At 37.2% G+C, this 23,687-nt stretch overlaps 1 protein-coding gene and 1 pseudogene across 1 annotated transcript; both read left to right on the plus strand.

The window, feature by feature from the left end:
- The window catches only part of LOC122663240, a 122,924-nt pseudogene that overhangs the window by 1,089 nt on the left and 98,148 nt on the right, over window positions 1-23,687 (plus strand).
- LOC122661549 (wall-associated receptor kinase-like 1) lies at window positions 2,722-3,925 on the plus strand. The gene has a single exon (XM_043856974.1). The coding sequence runs from the start codon at window positions 2,860-2,862 to the stop codon at window positions 3,919-3,921; it is 1,062 nt and encodes a 353-aa protein (XP_043712909.1). The 5' UTR covers window positions 2,722-2,859; the 3' UTR covers window positions 3,922-3,925.

Consider the following 23,687-nt stretch of genomic DNA (forward strand, 5'->3'; position numbering starts at 1 on the left):
TTCACTTTAGCTTTGTTATAGTAGCTAACAAATTTTCATCATTCTTGTGATGTGGTGGTGGATTATTTGTTGAAGACATAAATGAATGTGCAAAAGGATACAATAATTCCTGCGTTAAGAATGCTATTTGCGTTAATACGTATGGGAGCTATTACTGCAATTGTCCACAAGGCTACTACGGTGATGGTTTGGTAAGCGGGACTCTCTGTATTGAAGACATGGCACGCATTCTGGTGATTAAAATTATTGCAGGTAATTTTCTTTTGGGTAAGAGTTCTTTGTGGGGGAAGTGTGACCCCTATGCGTGCATGGGACCAATGGGAGAATGCCCGGTGGCATCAACTGGGTAGTGATCATTACCGCCTATTGTGAGATGGGGCATCATTTCGCCTCCCATGTGTCTCTGGGCAGGGTACACTTCCCCCACAAAGAACACTGTAATTCTCCTTTTCTTTTTAGATAATAATTTTGCCATTTTCTTGCTTTTATATATAGCTTCCCATCTGTTTCTACGTGAAAGAAACATAAATCATATTTTTTCCTCATATTTTTAAATTTGGTTATTTAATTAGGCACGGTTGAACTGTTCTCATTCCCGCAAGTTATGACCCTCTTTTATTTTAGGTGGAAGTTTTCATACACGGCCGTGTAATGTACGATCCTGTCCCCTTTCACAAAGAGTTGGAAAAATCATAAACCCTCACCCATTAATTAATGCCTTGAAACTCCCTCCCTCTCACATACACGGCTTAGACAACTGTGTTTGAAAATTTTCCTCTTTATTTTATATGAAACCAATTGAAGCGTTAAGTATAACTACCAGGCACTTGTGCCAAATTAGAATAAAATTTTGGGCCAAACAATTGACTTTGGACGGGTGTGAGACCCACCTCTGGTGTGTGGGACCCACACCCCATGGAGGCTCTGCATCTGGATCCTCTAATTCCAAGCTGTCTAACCTGTTGTGGGCCCCACACATAGCAAGGTGTAAAAGACCGACTTACCCCACTCATGTAAGGTGCTTGGGTAGGGGTAAGGTGGTCTTTTTGCCACCTTGCTATGTCTAGGATGCGCACAACAATAGGGGCAACTCGGCAATAGAGGACCCCGACGCTTGGATCTGTCCTCACCAGTCCCCAGGATGAGCCTCCTAGGATCCTTTTTGATTGAGCTGTGAATAGACTGAGAGAGCCGAGCGGGGAGTCCCACAGTCGACCAGTACGTCCTCTAGCTGAAACCCACAATCCACACCGGCTTCCTCTCTATGTTTTCTCTCACTACAAATTCGGAGGTCAGCAGCTTTTGAATTTATTCATCAAGTGAAGTTCGAAAAACTCTATAATTGCACTTCGTTCTCTCTTTTTGGTCATTTTCTCTTTCTCTCTTTCTCTTAGATTTAGAAGAGTAGTGCATAGAAAAATTCTAAAACCCAAAGATTTATGAAAATCCATAACTTTTCTTGGTAATTCATTTTTAGGGTTTGGCTGATTCTGATCCAGATCCCGATAAAAATTGATAGAGATAGATCTTGTGTTTGATTCTGTGTTTGTAAACCTTGATCAATCTTGGACAAAGATTCCAGACTCATGAGTCTAATTAACCTCAAGTATTGTTTTTTTTTAAGACCAATAACAGTTTTGGTGCATAAGTTGATAGGACTTAATTTTCTTCCAGCCACGATTAAGGGAGAATCCCATGACTGCAGCCTTTGGATGGGCAGAAGAGGGTATTGTGCATGACTTGGGGGTAATGTCGACTTCATCTAATAAGGGGTTTTTAATTACCCAAGGACCAGCCACCTCTGGATGAAAACTTTCCCCTAAGGTGATATGTCCCAAATCCATATGGAATTTGTAGTCTTTTTTTCCCCCATTGTCTCTCTACTAAGTAAATTTTGATTCACTTTTGTATCTACTTCCTTTGATTTGAAATATATAAAATTTTAACTAAAATATTCACAAGATTTGAAGTTAGTTACACAATAGTGATTACAGAACTTTCATTCTCTTGTCTAAATTAATTGGGTAGTTATTACTTTCACAATTTTTTGTGATTCTTTCAGAATTCACAATAATATTATATGTCCATTTTCATTGTTTTTCCTCCCAAAATTATCTAATCCTACTCAAAATTGGGAGAGTCCACACTAATGTCTACAGTAATGGTACACATGCATGGACATACAGTGGATGCATGCCAATACAAAGGGTATTTGATTGAATTAGACTTTGAAATTTGACAAATGGCTAATTTGGATCATGTCTTCTCTATCTAATTATTGGAATGAACACATCATCTTGCGTGACAGAATAGTTGCCTTGTGAGCAAGGATATAATTCATGGTATCGGTACCAATAGGCCAACACCGATATGGACCATATCGGGTCCGAATCGGCTGCAAGTTTAGAAAATAACACATTTTTATTCTATACCACTGATCCATACGAATATCGTATCAATATTGGTATACGCCAATACTGATATGTACAATATGATATCCATATCTAAATCCATGCTTGTGAGGTTTAGAAAAGTAAGCCCAAGCCCAAGTAATTTATATTATGTTAAAATCCTAAGCCCACAAACAAAGCCCATTTGAATAATGGACTCTAAGATTTGTCCAATCCCTTGCCAGCTCAGTGTCTGGCTAAGTGCCCACCACCAGTTAAAATCCTTGCACACCTCTAGCTCTAGCCAAATAAAATCTTCTATGTTAAATATAGTTATAAATCTAAATCTGTTTTTTGTGCAGGTACTGGTTCAGGTTTTTTGGTTCTATCTGGTTTCATTTGGATTATATACTGGGCAATTCAGAAAAGACGTAAACTTAGAGAAAAATTCTTCCAACAAAATGGAGGTATGCTATTACAGCAACAAATTGTTTCAAATAAAGGGGACAAAGATATTGCCAAGATTTTCTCCATAAAAGCACTAAAGAAGGCAACCAATAACTTCCATGAGAGTCAAATTATTGGTCAAGGTGGGTTTGGTACAGTTTATAAGGGTATCTTATCAAGTGGCAAAGTTGTTGCCATTAAGAAATCCAAAATTGTGGACAAAGGCCAGATTTTACAGTTTATAAATGAGGTTGATATTCTCTCTCAAATCAATCACAGACACGTGGTGAAGCTCTTGGGTTGTTGCTTAGAGATAGAGGTTCCATTGTTGGTTTATGAGTTCATCTCAAATGGGACCCTCTTCCAACATATTCATAATGAGAATCAAACACTTTCTCTTTCATGGGAAAATCGTTTAAGAATTGCTGCAGAAACGGCCGATGCTCTAGCCTATTTGCACTCTTCTCATTCGGTACCCATCTTTCATAGGGATGTCAAGTCTTCTAATATACTATTGGATGATAATTTCAAGGCTAAAGTATCTGATTTTGGAGCTTCAAGATTGGTTCCTATGGATGAAACTCAAAAGATGACAGTAATTCAAGGGACTCATGGGTACTTAGACCCAGAATGTCTTCCTACAGGTCAACTAACTGATAAAAGTGATGTTTATAGTTTTGGAGTTGTTCTAGTGGAGCTTTTGACAGGGAAAATGCCGCTAATAAGGGAAGAATCCGGGGAATGTATAGGCCTAGCAGCGTATTTTTTATCTGCGATGAAAGATGACAATCTTTTTCGTATTCTTGACGATCGAATAATAAGCCATGGAAAGAGAGAACAATTATTGGTAGTTGCTGAACTTGCAAGAGACTGCCTAAAGAATAAGAGGGAAGATAGACCAACAATGAAGGAAGTTGCAAAGGAGCTTGATTCTTTGAAGATGTATTATGAGAAACCATCATTACCACATAATCAGGAGACTCAACCTTTTCTAGGTGAACCATGGACAAGTTCTACTGATGCAACTTTTGAAATAGAGAATGGTTATAGCTTCACTGATGATGATCGATCTTTCTATACATAAAAAGGTAATTGTTTACTGACATGGCATCATACAAATTTTATTAGAGATCTATTGGCATTTAAATTAATAATATACACAACCTTGCCACCATTGTGAGGTCTGGGGAGGGTCATAATATACGCAACCTTACCCCTGCTTTACGAAGAGGCTGGTTTCTCTTTGGAATTTATATTTTTCTATAAGTTGGGTAATTTGAGAGGCCAAAATAGATGGGCCTTTTTGATGTGTTGTGGGAGCGATTATTGTGATGTTAACTGTTTTAGTATTGTTGTTGATTATATCTTTAAGAATAATAAAGGGGGAGATTTCAGGTTTTCAATATTTATTCTAATGAGTTTCTTCCTTGTGCAGGAGAGAGGAAAGGCATACTATTGAGTTAAGCACTTCAAGGCTTATTCTATACTTGGACGTCGGAGGAGTTGTGGAACCTTTTTACTTCTCTACATGTTCTTCGTATGTGGACTAGGGGTTTAGGAATGTTGGATCCAGATCCTCTACTACCGGGCTGCCCGGCAAGACCGTTCTGCCTAGACACGTGTGTAATGATTACCTTACCCCCACTCGGGCAAGAGTGCTCGGCAGTAGAGGATCCATATTCAGGAATGTTTGCTTAGATTTTCTGTACTTGTGAGTGTCTTTTGTATCCATCATTATTTTATGGTGTGATGCTCAATGTGGGAGAATAATCACAATTTGGAAGCTTAATTTGGCTCTAGTCTTGATGGGGTTTTTTATTGGCCCGGTTCTTTTCTTCCTTGGTTATACGTCATATCTAATCGATTGAAGTTAATTTTTATTGAAGGAAAAAAAAATGGGTGTTGGCCCTCACGGGCCACCGCCATGTGATAACGGGTGGTCATCCATTACATACATCTTCAGGAGATAGATTAGAATTCATAATCATAAATGCTATGGCGGAAGATTACAACATCATAAACCATACATATATAACGGCTCTGGTGGCCCTAACACCCACAGGATCGAAATATCGAATAATTAAGTTCTAAACCATTGTTAGATCAACATTATAACATTCATATCCATACATTGTGCGGACTACTAACCATTTCCTAACAAGTTCAGTTATACTAAACCATATCTAACATAATTTGAAGGATATTGCTTTAGGTGGCTTTCTTCTTGATACAATAGAATGTTGTGAGAATTAATTTTCTTCAGGTTTGGAATTTATGGACAGAGAACTAACTGATCAGATTGGAATAGTATTGTATATGTCATGGAAATAAATTGTTTATTTCTAGTAATAAGCTATGAAACATGTTGTGGAGTTCTGATTTGCTGTCAGCGGATACCTGCAAAGTGCAAAGGAAAGGGACACCAGAGATGGTCGGAGTGGACTCCGGCCTGATGCCTAAGTCCATTCTCTGGCAACAACAGAGCATATTCACACAGCTTAGAGTTCGCCCCTACATGTTCGAGTGAGATCTTATTTATAGTGCAATACCTTGTGATATAACACAGGGATTAGAGTCATTCTTGGGCACGTCGTCTTCCCCAGTTAGTAGTTTTCTTTTAGGAGACGGAATAAACATGTAGAGTCATGTTATGGGAAGTTTCCATTCATGGAGTTCTTGGGGAGATTCCCTTACTAATTTGGGAGTTCAATCCTGCTTTCTTAGATCTTCTTTAATTGGTTATGGCGAGGTGATGCATCTTTCTAATTCTGAGTAGGATACTAATAGTAGGTGCTTGATTTGAAGTTGGTTTCTATTTGGAAATATATGACCTGGCACAAGGATCCAACTCACCAATCTTCTTCAAGATCTACACTGTCCACGTGTCATATTTTGGACGGTTGGTTTATTTTACCGGTATCAAAACCCACAAAATACTTTAGGAAGGATTGTTAGTGGGTTCAGTACCTATGTTGTCTATTTCTGATTTTTCTCATGTTTGAAAAAGATTTTTCCATACTACGGCCGCATATATGGTGTAAAGTAAAACAAGCTTAAAGAGTGAGGTAGATGGAAGCGAGCACCTAAACGAGGAATATGACATGAGTACCCAAAAGAGAGAAAAGTTACAGTGGAGATGAAGATGGTTGGAGCACTGTAATATCTGCTAGAATGCCGGACCCAACAAAAAACCAACAGAAATGAAAACTGGCCCTGACGAAGATATTGACATTGAATATGTTTTACGAAAGGAGCTGGAGATAAGGATTCTAAGAAAGGAAGCATATCTATAGCTACTATGATTTTATCTATACAATCAAGCAAATCAAATTCAAAAGAATTCAAAATCATAAAGTCTCAGTTGAGATTTTATCTCCAATACAAACTAAAGTGGACAACGTGTTCACAAATTACTTGGGCCACGTGGGTGGTCGATATTGAGTTAGGCTAGTTTGGCTGACAAGTTGAGTCCTGGTAAGCTCCAGCCAGGGTCTTGTAGGAGCCAATTCAACTATTCCACAATCATCACCCTTTTACGTGGAACTGTGTCCATCTCTACTCGATTGAAGCTGTCAAATTTGTCGATCTACATACATATATGAGACTATTCACATGAAAAACATGTATCAAGTCGATCTGTGTCTCGCTCGTAAAGCATTATTTTCTTTTACTTCTATGTATATATTATTGCTACTACAAGTGAATAAATGCGGTAACTACATCTTGTGTCGTAAAACTCAGGCAGCCCAAGGCAACTCAGGGCTCTCTTTGCCATCTAAAATCATCAAATTATTCTGCTACAGAAGTTGAGTTTCCAAAGGCAAAGGTCACCCCTTTTTTAAACTAAAAATTAAAATGTGGTGGAAAACAGAAATGGAATAAGTAGCAAGTGATTGTAAAGAAAAAGATCAAAACTCCAGTCATTGGAGGGGCGAAATAGAGAGGGACTGGAAACACACATTCCTTCAAAGATGAGATTTCACAACAATTCCTACTTTGTCTTCATTATAGGCTTTTAAAAGAGAGAGGGCGAAATAGAGAGGGATTGGTAACATACATTCCTTCTAAGAGGAAATTTCACTGCCATTCCTACTTGGACTTCATTATAGGCTCTGAAAAGAGAGAGGGTGAAATAGAGAGGGACTGGCAACACATATTCCTTCTAAGACGAGATTTCACAGCAATTCCTACTTTGACCTAATTATCGGGTCTTAAAAGAGGGAGGGTGAAGTAGAGAGAGCAATTTTTATCACCTCCAATTCGCTGCCCCTCCAATTCCCTCCAATCCCTCACATAGGAGTAGAAATGACCACCCTACCCCACCTTGGATAGTGTGTTTGGGAAATAGGAAAGGTGGTCATTTTTGCTACTATCTGAGAGATTGGAGGGAATTGGAGCGGGTAGGAATTGGAGGTGATAACGATTCGTAGAGAGGGACTGATAATACACATTCCTTCTAAGAGGAAATTTCACTGCAATTATTTACCAAAAAAAAAAAAAAATTTCACTGCAATTCATACTTTGACTGAGTGTGCTGATTGGATCTAGATCTTCCAGACAGGGCAAGTTCACGCCAACCCAGACCTAACAAATTTGACCATTCCAATGAAGTTTGCTGGCAGCGCAGTCGGGTCCGCTATAGATACAACCTTTAGATGTGTCTTTTTGGAATTTGGATTGTCTACGTTGCAGCTGCCCGTCCTGCCTGTACTGCATAGACACAGGGGCCATGTGCAAAGACCGCCTTACCCCTGCCAGAGTGTCTTGTTCAAGTGGGGGTAAGGCGATCTTTGCGCATGGCCCTATATCTGCGCAGCACAAGTAGGACGGGCCGCTTAGCCGTAGACGATCTGCATCCATCTTCTTTGGCACAATATGCAATCCACAAGAATCATGAAAGCCACTAACCAAACGAGCTAACGGTTGTTTGCTTGCGGTGATAGATAATAAGTTAGAGAAGTTTGGCTGAGTGCTGGTCAGCTCCGGTCCTGTACGAGCATCTCTATTTTCTTGTGGCCTTCCGTGGCATGTATCACTATGGAAGAGCCGTGTCCATCTACTTCATTGAAACGGTCAAATTTGTCACCTACGACTTAATTATAGGCTCTTAAAAGAGAAGAGGGCGGCATAGGGGAAATTCACAGCAATTCCTACTTTGAATTAATTATAGGCTCTCTAAACAAACAAAGACAGAGTTTGACTCAATCCTGATCAGTTCCGGTCCTGTTCAAGCTTCTCTATAATTTGTTGGAGGCTTAATTTGTTTGTTGACTTGAGAGTTCCCTAAAAAGTAGTGGTGGAAAATTCCAAATACCAGACATTGAGTACCGCAGGCAACTCCTTCAGGTCTTCAGCCACAGTGGAGCTCAGGTCGTCGGGCGAGATGACTTGCAAATGGTTAGGGTTTGGAGGAGGTGTTTGATTTTCTAAGGTTAATTGGTAAGTTCATTCCATAGCTAAGGATAGATTTGCCATTTTAATTTTATACTCATCTGACGTAAGCAACTAACAACTTACTGACTAACTGAAGGGGCCGTGAGTACCAGGTTTTGTGAACTAGGGGTGATTAGTGTAGTTTGTAAAACCTCGAGGGTGGTCAGTGAAGCCTAATTAAGTACAGGAAAGATTTGAGTAATTTATACTTGTTTCTATCTTTCATTTCTTTTTAAAGCTTCGCTATTAGGTATTGCTTAATTTCTTTGGACTTCCACTAAGGAGATTCAAGGGTGGGTCATGTTATTTTCTTCATCGGAGGGGCGAAATAGAGAGGGACTTGTAACCATGGAACAAGGAACAAAAACTCAATCGAAACTCATCGAAACCACCAAGTTAACTTGGTTTCCTAAGTTTCCGAGACAAGTTGAAGGGGGATTTTATAAAATCCCTAGATTCGACCAGGTTTCAACTTGTTTTGACCATATTTCGGTGGTTTCGACAAATATGTCTATCAAAACTAGGAGAAACTTGGCTCGAACCCAGGACAGATAGTTATTTATATCAGAAACCAGGACAGATACTTAGTTATGTCTAATATCATTTAAGCATTGCTGGACATGCAGGGATGTGTGCTTGGTTCGAATCCCAATGCACCAAGTAGCCCAAAAGACAAAAGTGTTAGATTACTTGAAATGCTTAATTACATTATTGTATGCGGATATCAGTAGCTAACAAATTTTCAAGGATCTTATAATGCAAGACATAAATGAATGTGAGAACTGGAGAAAGTACTCGCTGTCATGATAGTGGGAAATACAATAATACGATTGGGAGTTATGACTGCTATTGTCAAGAAGGCTACCAGGGCGATGGTTTGAAAAATGGGACTGGCTGTACTAAGGACCCGAAAGGCATTCCGGTGCTAAAAATTATTGCAGGTAATTTTTTTTTTTAAATAATAAATTTGTTATTTTCTTGCTTGGTTATTTTGATAAAAATCATACTAATTAAGTGAAAATTTTCAGCTAAGATTTGTACGCAAGTTCTCATTTGTTTATGGACTAAGTTTCCCTTCACCCATAGAGGACGGTTCACCCACCATCTTAGGGTTCACATGCCCCTCTTAGGGTTTTAGTATTTTTTTGAACATGGCTTTTCAGTTGTATTATGGCTTTTGGGATCAATATATATTAGTTTTGGTGTTTTGTTTTTTTTTTAATGTTTGCGTTTAGTATTGGTGTTGTCCAAAATCCACTCGCCATGAAAGTTAAAATTTGGGTATTACATGAGCCAGGCTCTTGTGCCAAATTGAAGTAAAAAATATGCCAAACATTTATTTTTCACGCCTAAGTCAAAATTTTGTTTGAGCCATCCGACCAAACTTTTCGTTATTATTATATTTTTGGTTACCAAGGGCAGCTTTGCTATATAGGACTGTATTAAATGGGTCAAATATGGGCTAAATATTGGTATAATTCGTTCCTGGCCCAATTTTTAACCAGATATCTGATATCTGTCTGATTAAAGAGCAATCGTATATATAATACTTGATCTCTATCTTTACGTGATAAACCATCCCAATATCAGATGTTCGATTAAATTTAAAAGGAGAGGGTTCTCTACCTGGTAGCGTGTTTTATGCACTGGGTAAGTGTGCAGGAAATTGTTCCATCCCTTTCAAATTCAAAAACTTATCTTCCCCAAACTCTAAACGATTTGGAAAAGATGAGTTGCAAAGGTTTTTTTATTTTTTATTTTTAAATAAGGTTATTTTTATCATTCTATCCTATCAAGGGGCAGAATGATCCATAAACTTTCAAAAACTAGGATCCATTATAACATAACGTCTGTGACTAAGGGGAGAGACTATATTGGTACTTAGTTTGGAAAGTAGAGGTGTATGTGGCATTAGTGAAAGTTCAGGGGGGCAATTGTAAGTTGGCCATTTTCAGGGGGGCATTTGGAAATAATCCAAATAAAAAAATACAAATTTAATTTGGAAACTTAGAAAGAAAAAAACTAAATCTATGTAAATTAAAAAAATATATCTATAAAATATTATATATCACAAAATACCTTTATTTATCTTTGAAAAAGATTTCTAAAGCCTTATTCATACAATGTGACACATTTAATTTACATATACTTATATTAACACGGAAGATACTCTCATTGGATAATAAGTGGGTTAAATATGCTATTTACCATAACCAACACAATTATTAATCAAATATACTCTAATCAGATTGGATTTTTTTTTTTCTGGCTGGATATCACTATATTTGAATTCGGTTTAAGCAGGCTAAATCTAAATATGGCGCTAGATAGTATCTGACCAATTGACTGCCCTACTACCTTATATTATGTTACAATTGTAAGTTAGAGCTGGGCCCATTTAATTAATATTGGACTAACATGAGTTCGTCTTTCTTGAAAAATCTAGCTTTTCTATAAGACTTTTATTCTTTTACTTATTTGATTGATTTAAAAAAAAAAAAAAAAGGCATGAATTCATTTAAAGCCCAGCCCAAGGTAGGCCAGACCCAAATATATATTGAAACAACCCGTATGAGCTCTATCACTTTAGTCTTGTGCACATTTAGCCAAAATTTTCAATGAAAAGAGCCAATTGTGAAATTGGAAAAACAAAAAATTAAATATCTAAAATCTGTTCTGTTTTTATGCAGGTGTTGGTGTAGGCTTTATATTTTTATTTGTCTTTTTTTATTTTTCATATTGGGGAATCCAGAGGAGAAGAATCATCAAACGTAGAGAAAAATTCTTCCAACAAAATGGAGGTTTGCTATTGCAGCAACAAATTGCTTCGCGTAGAGGTGTCACAGATATTGCTGGGATTTTTACCATAGAGCAGCTTAAGAAGGCAACCAATAGCTTTGATGAGAGCCGGATACTTGGCCAAGGAGGGTATGGTACGGTTTTTAGAGGAATCTTATCAAATGGCAAAGTAGTGGCAATTAAGAAATCCAAAATAATGGATAAAGGCCAAATTATACAGTTTATCAATGAGGTAGATATCCTTTCTCAAATCAACCACAGAAATGTGGTGAAGCTCTTGGGTTGTTGTCTAGAAACAGAGGTTCCATTGTTGGTTTACGAGTTTATCTCTAACGGAACCCTCTACCAACATATCCACAGTGAGAATCAGGTGGTGTCTATTTCATGGTGAAACCGTTTAAGAATTGCTGCTGAAACAGCTGGAGCACTTGGGTATTTGCACTCTGCTCAATCAATACCCATCCTCCATATGGATGTCAAGTCTTCCAATATACTTCTAGATGAAAATTACATAGCTAAAGTATCTGATTTTGGAGCTTCAAGACTGGCTCCTTTGAATCAAACTCAAGCCACAACATTAGTTCAAGGGACCTTAGGTTACTTAGACCCAGAATGCTTTCATACAGGTCGACTTATTGATGAGAGTGATGTTTATAGCTTTGGTGTTGTCCTTGTCGAGCTTTTGACCAGGCAAAAGCCAATTCTATCAGAAGAATCTGAGGAATGTAGAAGCCTGGCAATGCATTTCGTTTCTTCGATGAAAAGTAACAATCTTTTTCAGATTCTCGACTATCAAATAGTGAATGAGGGAGATAGAGAACAATTAGTGGCAGTTGCTGAGCTTGCAAGAAGATGCCTAAAGGTTAAAGGGGAAGATAGACCAACAATGAAAGAAGTTACAATGGAGCTTGATTCACTGAGAATGTTGTCTGAGCAACCATGGATACAACATAAACACAAAGAAATTGAAAGCTTTCTTGGTGCAGCATCAACAAGTTCTACTGCCAATGGAACTGATCAAGAGTATTTAGGGGATTCTATTATGTTATCATTAGAGGTACGTAGCTCATTGACTATTCAGCACAAGCAGGTGATTTTTGCTATTATGGCAAAGTTTTCTTTTAGTGACTATGGCTGGTATTCTAGACTATTGTACACATTTTATTAGAGATCAATTGCCATTTATTCTAATTATGTAATTATGTATAGGGTGACCGGTAGCGGGACGTGCGTGGAAATAAGCTGGAAAAACGTTGTTGAAATCTGACCTTCCATTTCAAACGTTTTCTTTTGAGCTGTCGATTATGCGTTGAGCATTTATGTGTTACTCTGACAGCCTGATAGTTGATTTGTATTTCTCGTTTTTTTTATAGGAGGTCAAATTGGTCAATTACCCCGTTTAAGTTTTTTGGTAGAACTGAACCGAGTTTGTAAAACGTCATATCACGTAATGGCGGGAAAGGGTAAAAGAGGGTTTTACATCATCTTCCCTTTTTCATTATTCACTTTCACGCACGGACCCAGCATCTCCTTTCTTCTCCATTTTTACCGATTTGTTCTACTCTGGCATCTTGTTTGTAGGCGCAGACCATCGGGCATCTGATTTGCTGTCCATATTTTCGTCGTTATACCCCTGCAGCTTAGATTCATCGCCACTGTTTTCCTTTGGTATCCATTTTGACATTCTTCACCACCGACAAGGTTATCATTCAACACATTTGCAGAGGTTAGTATGTTGTACCCTTGCTCCTAGCTAGTGTGGCATATTAATGAACTTCATTCCGTCAGTTCATTTAGAGCTTCATTCCAGCAGTTGATTTTCTTCTTCCCAGTTCATACCAGAACTCATCTTTGAAATGGCTTAAAACTCAATTCTTTTTGAGCTTTATTCCGGCACTTGAATATTTTAAATTATTTTTTGATAAGTTCCGGCAGTTGTTGTTCCAATTTGTAGACGTTGATACTCGAACTGATCCAATTTGTTTTTTTTCAATAAAGTTGTTGAAAATGGCTTAAAACTGAATTTATCTTATATAAGTCACAGGTTCACTTTGTTCTGTATACTGTAATGATTCATTTGAGTTGATTAATGGTGAAAATACTGATACATAGAAGTGCATACAAATCTTTGTTTACAGGGGGGTTCGAAATGGAAGGCAGTAGTTTATCTGAAGTCGAATTATCCATATTGCTTCCGGTCCCAGAACATAATGTTTTGGACCCTCATGAGGCAATAATGGAAAGGGGGAACAGTTCAAGAGATCAAAATGCAACTGGAGAGATAGTTGTACGAGGTAAGAAAAGGATGGGGATTGACAGTTCATCCGAAGAAGATGAAAATGATATGGATGATTGGTCTATCAGTTCTGGTGAGCAAGGGTCAGATTATATGGATACCGATGGGAGCGATGATAGCAGTGCATCTTCTGGGTGTAATGTTGATGTTGGTGGTGTTGAGGTAATGAGGAGTAAGGATCCCCAAGAAACGAAGTTGAATGAAGATGACAATAGCAATGTTAGAAGTTCAATCCCGGTATTGGAACCATGTCTTGGCATGGAATTTGAATCCGAGGATGATGCATATAACTTTTATAATGCTTATGCAAAAGATATGGGATTTTCAGTTCGGAAATTCAAGGTGGAGCGCTCCAGAGTGGGTAACCGTGTACTTGCTAGATCATATGTGTGTTCGCAACAAGGTGAGAAATGGTGTAATGATAAGAGGAGAAAGGGAATAGATTACAAACCTCATGCAACCAAAAAATGCGATTGCCATGCAGTAATGAGGATCAAGTCCAGGAATGGGAAGTGGGTAGTTGATCTTTTGGAAAAAGAACACAATCACCCACTGGTGGACCCTAGCCAATCATTTAGACTTCGGTCACACCAGAAAATGACAGATGCTACGATGCAACTAATTAGCAAACTGCATCAATGTGGGATTAAATAGAACGACATCATTTCAATTGAATCGGAGTTTGCGGGTGGCGAGCAGAATGGTAGTGTGAGCGAGGAGCGTTGCCGGAATATTTTCAGAACGAAGAGTAGGAAAACCTTAGGTGTAGATTGTCAGTTAGCGGTGAACTATTTGAAGAGCAAAGCAATGTCGGATGCATAGTTTTTTTATGCAATCAGTATGGAGGCGGAGCAACGATTGACAGGGCTTTTTTGGGTGGATGGTCATTCAAGGGAACAGTATAAAAATTTTGGAGACGTGATTATGTTTGACACAACCTACAAGAAAAATAAATACAAGTTTCCATTAGCTCCATTTACGGGGGTTAATCATCACATGCAATACACACTCTTCGGTTGTGGGTTAATAGCCAATGAAACCAAGGAATCTTTCATATGGCTGTTTCAGTCGTGGCTTAAAGCAATGGACAATCTCCAACCAAAGTCCATATTGACCGACGAGGACTCGGCTATAATGAGAGCAATTAGACATGTTTTCCCAAACTGTGTACATCGTCTGTGTGGTTGGCATTTGGAGTAGCATAGGACCAGTCACATGGGTTCCTTATACAAGAAATACCCCGATCTGAAGAACGCATATTATAGTTGCATACATGATTCGAAAATAATTACAGATTGTGAGCAAAAATGGCGAGGAATGATTGAGAGATTCAATTTATAAGAACATAAATGGTTGAGGAGACAGTTCAAACGACGGAAGCATTGGGTTCCATGTTACTTTCCTGACATATTTTTTGCTGGTATGAGCACAACCCAAAGAGGTGAGTCAATGAACAAGTACTTCAAAGGCTTCTTCTGTCCATCTACTCCAATTTGTGAATTTATTACACAATATGATGAGGCTGTTAAGAAAAGAAGAGAAAAGGAAGTGAACGCAGACATCAAATGCATGACCTCCTTACCATGTTTGCATACAGAGCATAAAATTGAGAAGTAAGCCAGACTTTTTTATACAATGAAGGTGTTTGGGGTATTCTTAAAAGAATGGCGTGCATGCTTTGGACTTGTGGCTAAGGTTATAGAATTTGATACCCACGAGAGAAGGTATAGGGTATTTTCAATGGATGGCAGTCGAGAAATTGACTTGAACTATGTGGTTGACAATGAAGATGGTGAAATGAGCAGTTGTAGCTGTAAGAAGTTCGAGTAGTTAGGCTTACTATGCAGGCACATACTGAAGGTGTATGTAATAACGGATAGATCCGAGATCCCCCAAATCTACGTTTTGCGTAGATGGACCAAAGGTGCTAATACTAGTGTTGGACAACATCGTGGGGGCTCATCTCAGCAGCAGACCCTACAGCCTATGTGGTTACTTCAAGACATTGCTAACCGGATATCTAGCAAAGGAACCCTTTCCACAGAGAGGTATGGTTTGGCGCATGAGCGTATAAGCCTATGTCTTAATGACTTGTTGAATTTGCCATCAACCAGTGGGGTTTCCACTACCAATTTGGGATCACAACGTTCCACTGTACTTCCATCAGATCTGAATACCACACTCGTCTATTGTCCAAGGGAGTCGTCTTTAAATAAAGGGAGACCTAATAGTAGTCGGTTGAAGTCGGCCCTGGAAAAATTGAGGAATAGACATCCTTACCATTGCTCGTGTTGTGGAAGTACAGGACATAACACGGTGAAATGTCATTTATCTCGTAAGTGTTTTATAGCCTTAAAATATTGTGATGTCGTCGTAGTATTCTTTTTTAATAAACTAATTGGTTACTTTTATGTAGGTTAATGGATATGCAGGTGATGCTAACAGTCAACCTCACAATCAATGAAATCTGCATAACGATTTGTAGGGTACAAATATGAGAGCAATTACATTTTGCAATGGGTAGATAAGTCGGATCATGGATTCGTGAATAGAGCAATATCGAAGATGTTGTGTGATGCACTCAACAATTGTATCATTAAATTAGTTATTAGATGATGGGTCACATTGGTCAAAATAATGGAGGATACTCATTCATAGTTATCAGAAATGATATTTTAATCAAAGTCTTTTGCGGATTAGTTGCTATCCTGGTGTTCAAAATATTATGTGTTGAGGTTTCCTTGGAGGTGTTTACAAAAAAAGAAAAAAAGGTTTCGATGGAGGTTTCGAAACCGTGGTATGAATGTATAAAATTTTAGGGTGTTAAAGAAGCCCCAACATGACCTGATTCAATACCCCAACTCAAAACCCCATATATGAAAGTGTACAAGGAACATGAAAGTAAAGAAACCAAATTTGCACGGTCATGCCACTTACAACACATGCCATATTTCAATGTGCACAGAACTTGACAAGTAGATGGCAAATATATGTTTACTGGGAATGTTGAAGTTTGTAAGAGTATAAACTCAGTCTCTCAGTTCATCAGGTGCAGGTAAGTAATGAATTTGTAGAGAAGCCCTGTTTCTTGATTTTTGTAGAATAGTAGTACAATACACATAACCGTTGAAAAATAAATGGAATAACAAAAAGGATTGGACTTGTAAACCCTTATGCTTCACAAGTTTAAATTCTTGATAGAAATTCCAAGCAAGGATAATGGCAACCTAGCTGTTTGATTCTACTCGAGCTTTAGTCCAATAGCTTGTTACCCTTACAAGAATCCAAATATCAGTCCTAACAATTGATGTGTTGAGATTAGGTATAATGATGAGTGGTTTCAAAATCATGATTAAACTTATCAAAATGTCATCAGTTCATCTGCAGTTTATGAAATCTAAGTACATCTAAATAACGTCACAGCAAATATTAAGTGAATATAGTATGAAAAAGTGCGCAGAATACTGTTGTAAAGGCAAAGAGGAACTGAAATTGCGATATACTCATGTTACATGAATAACATTTAAAATGTATTAGGCTAATCAAAGTCTAACAGAACACAACCCATATCTTTGTCAAAGATATTAACTGAGTAACCCTTACTTAAAATTACAGAACACACCAAATATATATGGCTTATCATAATGTAGGACGTATCCCAGTGGAAATATTGTTCCCTCCCCCTCCCAATACTATAATCATTGTTCGACATCACTAACAAGTACACCTTTAACAAACCTTTCAAGATCAAACTCCCCTAAAAATAGTTGTCCTGAATATAGTTTCAGTATCTGTTTTGTCAATTAAATCAAAAACACAAACATCCCCCAAATGTATATTGTTTGTCTTTGCAAATTCAGCCCAACCAGCACCCAATCTACCCTAACCTTTGCATTGGGCGAATCCAACAGCGAATCTTCTACCATGCGAATCCAGGAGTGTGACTGTATCACCTGCATCCATTAGGTGCTCACAGACGAAAGCCGCGTTGACAATCTGCAATACACCCATTGAATACAATAATGGTTAAGAATAACATAATTGATTATGGAAAATGTATGTGCATATAGAATTATTGGTTGGATCCTGACCATGCCTTCTCTATGTGCATAGCTTTTATGCATATACACAGAGTAGAATGGGTAGTTAGAGTTGAAATTACTTGCAACTTGACAAGTAGGATGGCAAGTACGCATTTTTATCTCCCTCTACTTCAGAATTGTAGGAGATACAAATTCCTGATGTGGATATGATAAATGTATGTGCAATCTTTTTTTGTTTTTTTTGATGAAACAACAACAAAGTGAAGTGCAATCACACAAACCACACTACAGCACCAAAAGCTTAACCGACTTTTGGAACCGTGGAATGGCGGATATACACAACACATACACCACACACACACCCGATGTGGGACTAAACCCACCCCTTTTTCTTTTGATGAAACAATAACTAAGTGAAGTGCAATCACACAAACCACACACCTGCACCAAAAGGTGTATCTGCAATCTTTTGTTCATAACTTCCTCCCAAGTACTGCAATTAGCTGTGATGCAATAACTACAAATGATCTAAGTGGATCCCACAATATAGTGAGGGAGATGACAGGTGATCAGCCTTATTATGACCCGATCTTGGTAAAAGCATTTGAATGACCACTTCAAGTGACAATTCAAAGCCTATTAGTAGAGTGGAGGGAGGGAGTGATAATGAGACTGTATTGGGAAGGTAAGGTAAGTGTACAAGAACGAGTAATATGTTTCTTTGGTTTTTGTTTTTTATAAACACAAGCTAGAGTGATTGATTTGATTAATTTCAGAGTAGTGGTACACTGGATTTAAAAAACAATAATATAAACAACGATATGTGTACATCACGGCCCATGAGAAGATTAGTTTTTCCAAGTGGGTCAGTTCCAAGTCAAAGCCTAGTAGAGGAAGGGAGTGACAATGACACTAGATTCAAAGAACAATAATATAAAGAACTCTGAGTCGAAAAAGTTTGTGATCATCCTGTCAGACCTAAAGACCCAAGTTAAACCCCAAAACAAATTTGAACCGGCCGGAAACATGTGGAAGGGTAGGTCAGACCCCGACAATGCTCGGCGAATCGGAAATTTCTACCCCTGCTTGTGATACCACTTGTTAGCTAGTTGAGTCTCATCTTCAAAAACTAGATACCACGGACAGGGTATGCCCAAGTACCTATTAACCACCTACATCCCATTTCACATCCGATGTGGGACTATTTATTTTGCCTTATGCATGGATATCCCAACATCTGCAACTGCGTTATACATGGTGCGACAAAAGCAGCATCTGCAACTATCCCTCTCTATTGTTTATATTACATACGTCAGATAAAAGAGCAAAGTCCATTCTTCTCTTCTGTTCTTCTCTCTCCATTCTGCTGTGCGTCCACCAAACTCCCTTCTTCCCTTATGTTCTTAAATGTCTTTTATTTTTTAACTTGATATTGGGAAAACGTGCTACTCTTGTTTTGCTATTCCCATACCAATAATTTGTCTGTAGCAGGCTTTGAGTCTTGCATTCACGGCCTTTGTTTTTGTCGTTTAATTTGTGATTTGGAAAAATATCTGAGAAATCATTTGGAAAAATATCTGAGAAATCAACCAAAATCCCCTCAACTCTTTTTATTACCCAAATATGAAAGTAAAAGTCATCAAACAAGATGAACAAATGTTCACCTAGGATCAATTTTTAAGCTATCAACACAATAGTTCTAATTTAGGACATACCAAATTAACCGAGAGTAGACGTAAAGATAGCTAAACAAGTATTCAACGTTTTGGATTATCCTCCACTTTCAATTAGGTCTATCAACGAAAAATCGATGAATGAAAACCTAATAGAAATTCGAAATAAATGGTTGACACACTATTTATAAGAAATCACAATAATTGTTGCTAATCCGTTATAGAAAATGTTCTTTATATACAGAAAAATATATATTTCCCTAATGTAAGGTATGATGTATAACAAGTTCGTACCATACGTCTTGGAAAACACAGAACATCTTTTCGATCCCGTAAGGTCTGCTTTTCCAAAACTAATGGTCTACATCATAGCTTAAACTAAGGAAATGTGAATCTTTCATTAATAGAGGACAACCTTTGAATTGGGTTTTACTGTAAACGCTCATGAGAACACCGTACATTGATCATAAACTCGTTCCATGAGAAATTTTTTTTTAGTTAAACTTCTCAAATTACCCTTATTTAAATAGACTTACCTAAAAATACGGGAGTGGATAATAGATTTGTTTATATTTTTTTTTTTTTTTTTTTTTGATACAGGATTAATGAGGGGTATTTTTTTTAGATTTATAGATATTATTGAAGGGTATTTTTGGTACAAAAAGATTTGCCATGACTTTTGAGTTTCTATAGTATGAAATATGAAGTATGATATGATAGTTGTTAGGGACTTGGGTCTCATCCTCAAAAGTTAGCCTTTATGATATGACAGTCGACTGCTCATTATTACAAGTCGACCCTTTGATGACAAATAAGTAATACCACTCTGGGTAAGAGTAATATCCTTACTTAACACTGTACATAGATTTGTGGACTACAAAATAATTCTCAGTTTTCCGAATCTGGGTAATAACCTTAAGGATATGGAAATTGAGATGATTGGACAAACAGGGGTAATATATAGTCGACCGCTAATTGATGACAAGTCGACAGTATGGTCGTTGGAGAACAGTCGATCACCTCTACTTTCTTCATCTTCTTTTTTCTACCTAGTCGATCGGTTCTTCAAAATCCCCTACTATTGAAGAGGACAAATCTGCCTTCTTATACATTACCTAAGATGTCGTATCTGCATACTGTTTTATCTTCAGCAAAGAACCGGAGTAGCGAGAGGGAGAAAAAAGGTGTTATCTTCTGAAGCAAGATAACTCCATTGTTTGGAATGATCTTCATCAGACGACTACATACGTTGACAAAAGATCACCCCTGCTAGGAATAATTATATGCTCCGGTTTCCTTTACCGGTGTAACATCGACAGAAGATCACTCCTGAATATGAAACAATAGTCTTACATAAGGAGGGTAGTCGGCCTGTCCAACGAAAGTAAGAGCAGAAAAGGGCCCTGAGTAAATCCATAAGGGGTAAAACGAGAGCAGACAGTCAGAAACCAAAACAAATATGCACTAGTTAGCTACTCATGTTTGTTGATCTTGTGTGAGTAAAATTTAGGAAGTAAATTTGAAAGATATATTGGAAAGATGCGCAATAAATGTAGTAGATAGAGTGGAAGGGAAGGTGAGAAACAATAATCACTTTTGAAGGTGTCATTGTTATGGAATTTGAAAAGTCTTATTCATTACACAGTTGAATTGGTACTTGATTCACCAAAAAAAAAAAAGAATTGGTACTTGATAGATTGTGTTGGAGGATGGAGAGAATGAGGGAGTGGATAAGGAATGAGGGATTGAATTTAGCTAAAAATTAGGAGAATTAAGTGCTCTCAAATTAAAACAGTTTCATTTAAAGAAAACGAAGTGTATGGAGAGAAATAAGGCAGCTGGAAATTAAGAGAATTAATTGGGTGGGGGGGGGGGGTTATCGATTGAACAAGTGTATAGAGAGAATGATGGAGTGGATAACGAATGAGGGAGTGAAATTAGATGAAATAGCAATGTAGAGTCTTATTTTTTTTTTTTTTTACAATGGAAGACTCGTTTTTTTTTTTTTGTTTTTTGAATAATGGAAAATTCCTTTTATTTTTCTCAATTTAATTATACTTACCTATTAGGAGAATTAACTTTCCCTCAACTTGAACCAGATTCATTTTAAGAAAACGAAGTGTATAGAGAGAATGAGGGAGTGAATTTAGCTGAAAATTAGGAGAATTAATTGAGGGGGAATTTAGATGAAAATAAGGAGAATTATTTGAGAGTAGAGGGGGGGGGGTTTATCGATTGAACAAGTGTATAGAGAGAATGAGGGAGTGAATTTAGCTCCAAAATTAGGAGAATTAACTTCCCTCAAATTAAAACAGTTTCATTTTAAGAAAACGAAGTGTATGGAGAGAAATAAGGTAACTAGAAATTAAGAGAATTAATTGGGGGTGGGGTTTTATCGATTGAACAAGTGTATAAAGAGAATGATGGAGTGGATAAGGAATGAGGGAGTGAATTTAGATGAAATAGCAAAGTAGAGTGCTTTTTTTTTTCGTAGAAAGGAAGGGTCGTTTTTTTTTATTTTTTATAAGAATGGAAAATTCCTTTTATTTTTCAATTTAATTATCCTTACCTAAAAACAAGGGAAAAGTTTGTTATTTTCTTAATTTATGAACATTAATTATGAATGTAAGTTTGTTATATACTTACCTAAAAACAAGGGAGTGGATAATAAACTCGTTTCATGGGAAAGTGTGTTTTTTTTTAACTTTTTGAATAATTACACTTACCTAAAAAAAAGGGAGTGGTTAATAACAGACTCGTTTCATGGGAAATTTTTTTTTAGTTAAACTTCTCAATTTATTTAAATATACTTACCTAACAAAACGGGAGTCGATAATAGATGTGTTTGTAATTTTTATTTTTTTTAAACAGGATTAATGAGTGTTATTTTTTTTAGATTTATAGATATTATTGAAAGGTATTTTTGGTACAATAAGATTTGCCATGACTTTTGAGTTTCTATAGTATGAAGTCTGATACCATTTGTTAAGGACTTGGGTCTCATCCTCAAAAACTAGCCCTCTAGGGGAAGGTGCCACCCACATCCCCTTTCATATCCGATGTGGGAATCTTTTTCAGCCTTATGCGTGGATATCCCAACAATAGTATGATATCATATGTTATAATAGATTATTGAAGTGCTACATACCCAAGTAGTACACCGTTTTACAGTCCGTCAAATGAAATTGAGCATACCGCCTATTTCCAAGTCCCTGTGCTTTTAAGGATTTTTAATGGTAAGATCCGCATAAAATCTGAACGATTGACAGTGGAGGTCAGTACTGGCAGTACATCACAGTATAAGAGGGATTTATCTATTCGATAATCTGAAAAAGTTGAGTTTTCTGATCAAACCTGTCATGACACATTACCAAATCTTAGTTCTTACTTTTATAATATAGTATGATATATATTTTTTTGACTTATACTATGAAATCTTAGTTCTTATAAGAAATCTTGACTGGATACATTAGTGTTAAAAAAAAAAAAATACCCAAAATATATTGGTTTGATTGTAATATATATCTACTATTACATAATCAAACTTATAGTTTAAAAAATAATTTAGATTTAATGTCATATATATATCTACTATATATAGGGAGAAGTATATCGAGAGATAGAGAAAGAGTTATTTTCGGTTGCTAATTAATCGTTGGAAAGTAAGTTTAATTTTATTTTTCTTTTTTTTTTTAAGTTGTACTTTCACAAAACTTTAGATAATAGTTACGTGGGGAAAATAGATATTGGCGTGGTCAATCTTGATTTTTTTTGCATGATTCAATGTTGCTTCCTACTTTTCCAAATTCCACACTGCACACGCCACCTATGAAATTATCAGGGTTCCCTTCATTTTTCTGTTTCTTTGTTTTAAGTCTCACAGTACCCTCTTATGCACGATATTGTCTTGTCACACCTCAGTTACGTAATACCATTTTGGGTAAGATATATTGTCACAACTCACAATACAACCAATTCAACCATGGTTTATAGACTTTCATATCATGGTCGTTGGACAACAGTCTACCTATCTACGATGACAAGTCTACTGAATTTCGCAACACAGTCCACTGCTCATTATTACAAGTCGACCCTTTGATGACAAATAAGTAATACCACTCTGGGTAAGAGTAATACCCTTACTTAACACTGTACATAGATTTGTGGACTACAAAATAATTCTCAGTTTTTCAAATCTGGGTAATAACCTTAAGGATATGGAAATTGAGATGATTGGACAAACAGGGGTAATATACAGACGACCGCTAAATGATGACAAGTCGACAGTATGGTTGTTGGAGAACAGTCGATCACCTCTACTTTCTTCGTCGTCTGGTTTCTCCCTAGTCCATCGGTTCTCCAAAATCCCCTACTATTGAAGAGGACATATCTCCCTTCGTATACATTACCTACGATGTTGTATCTGCATATTGTTTTATCTTCAGCAAAGAACCGGAGTAGCGAGAGGGAGAAAAAAGGTGTTATCTTCTGAAGCCAGATAACTCCACTGTTTGGAATGATCTTCATCGGATGACTACATACGTTGATAGAAGATCACCCCTGCTAGGAATAATTATATGCTCCGGTTTCCTTTACCGGTGTAACG

This window comes from Telopea speciosissima, chromosome 5 (assembly GCF_018873765.1).
Source record: "Telopea speciosissima isolate NSW1024214 ecotype Mountain lineage chromosome 5, Tspe_v1, whole genome shotgun sequence".
Lineage (NCBI taxonomy): Eukaryota > Viridiplantae > Streptophyta > Magnoliopsida > Proteales > Proteaceae > Telopea > Telopea speciosissima.

What these genes read in the sequence shown, in the direction of transcription:
- LOC122661549 (XM_043856974.1), top strand. Translation starts at nt 2,860, where the DNA reads ATGCTATTACAGCAACAAATTGTTTCAAATAAAGGGGACAAAGATATT.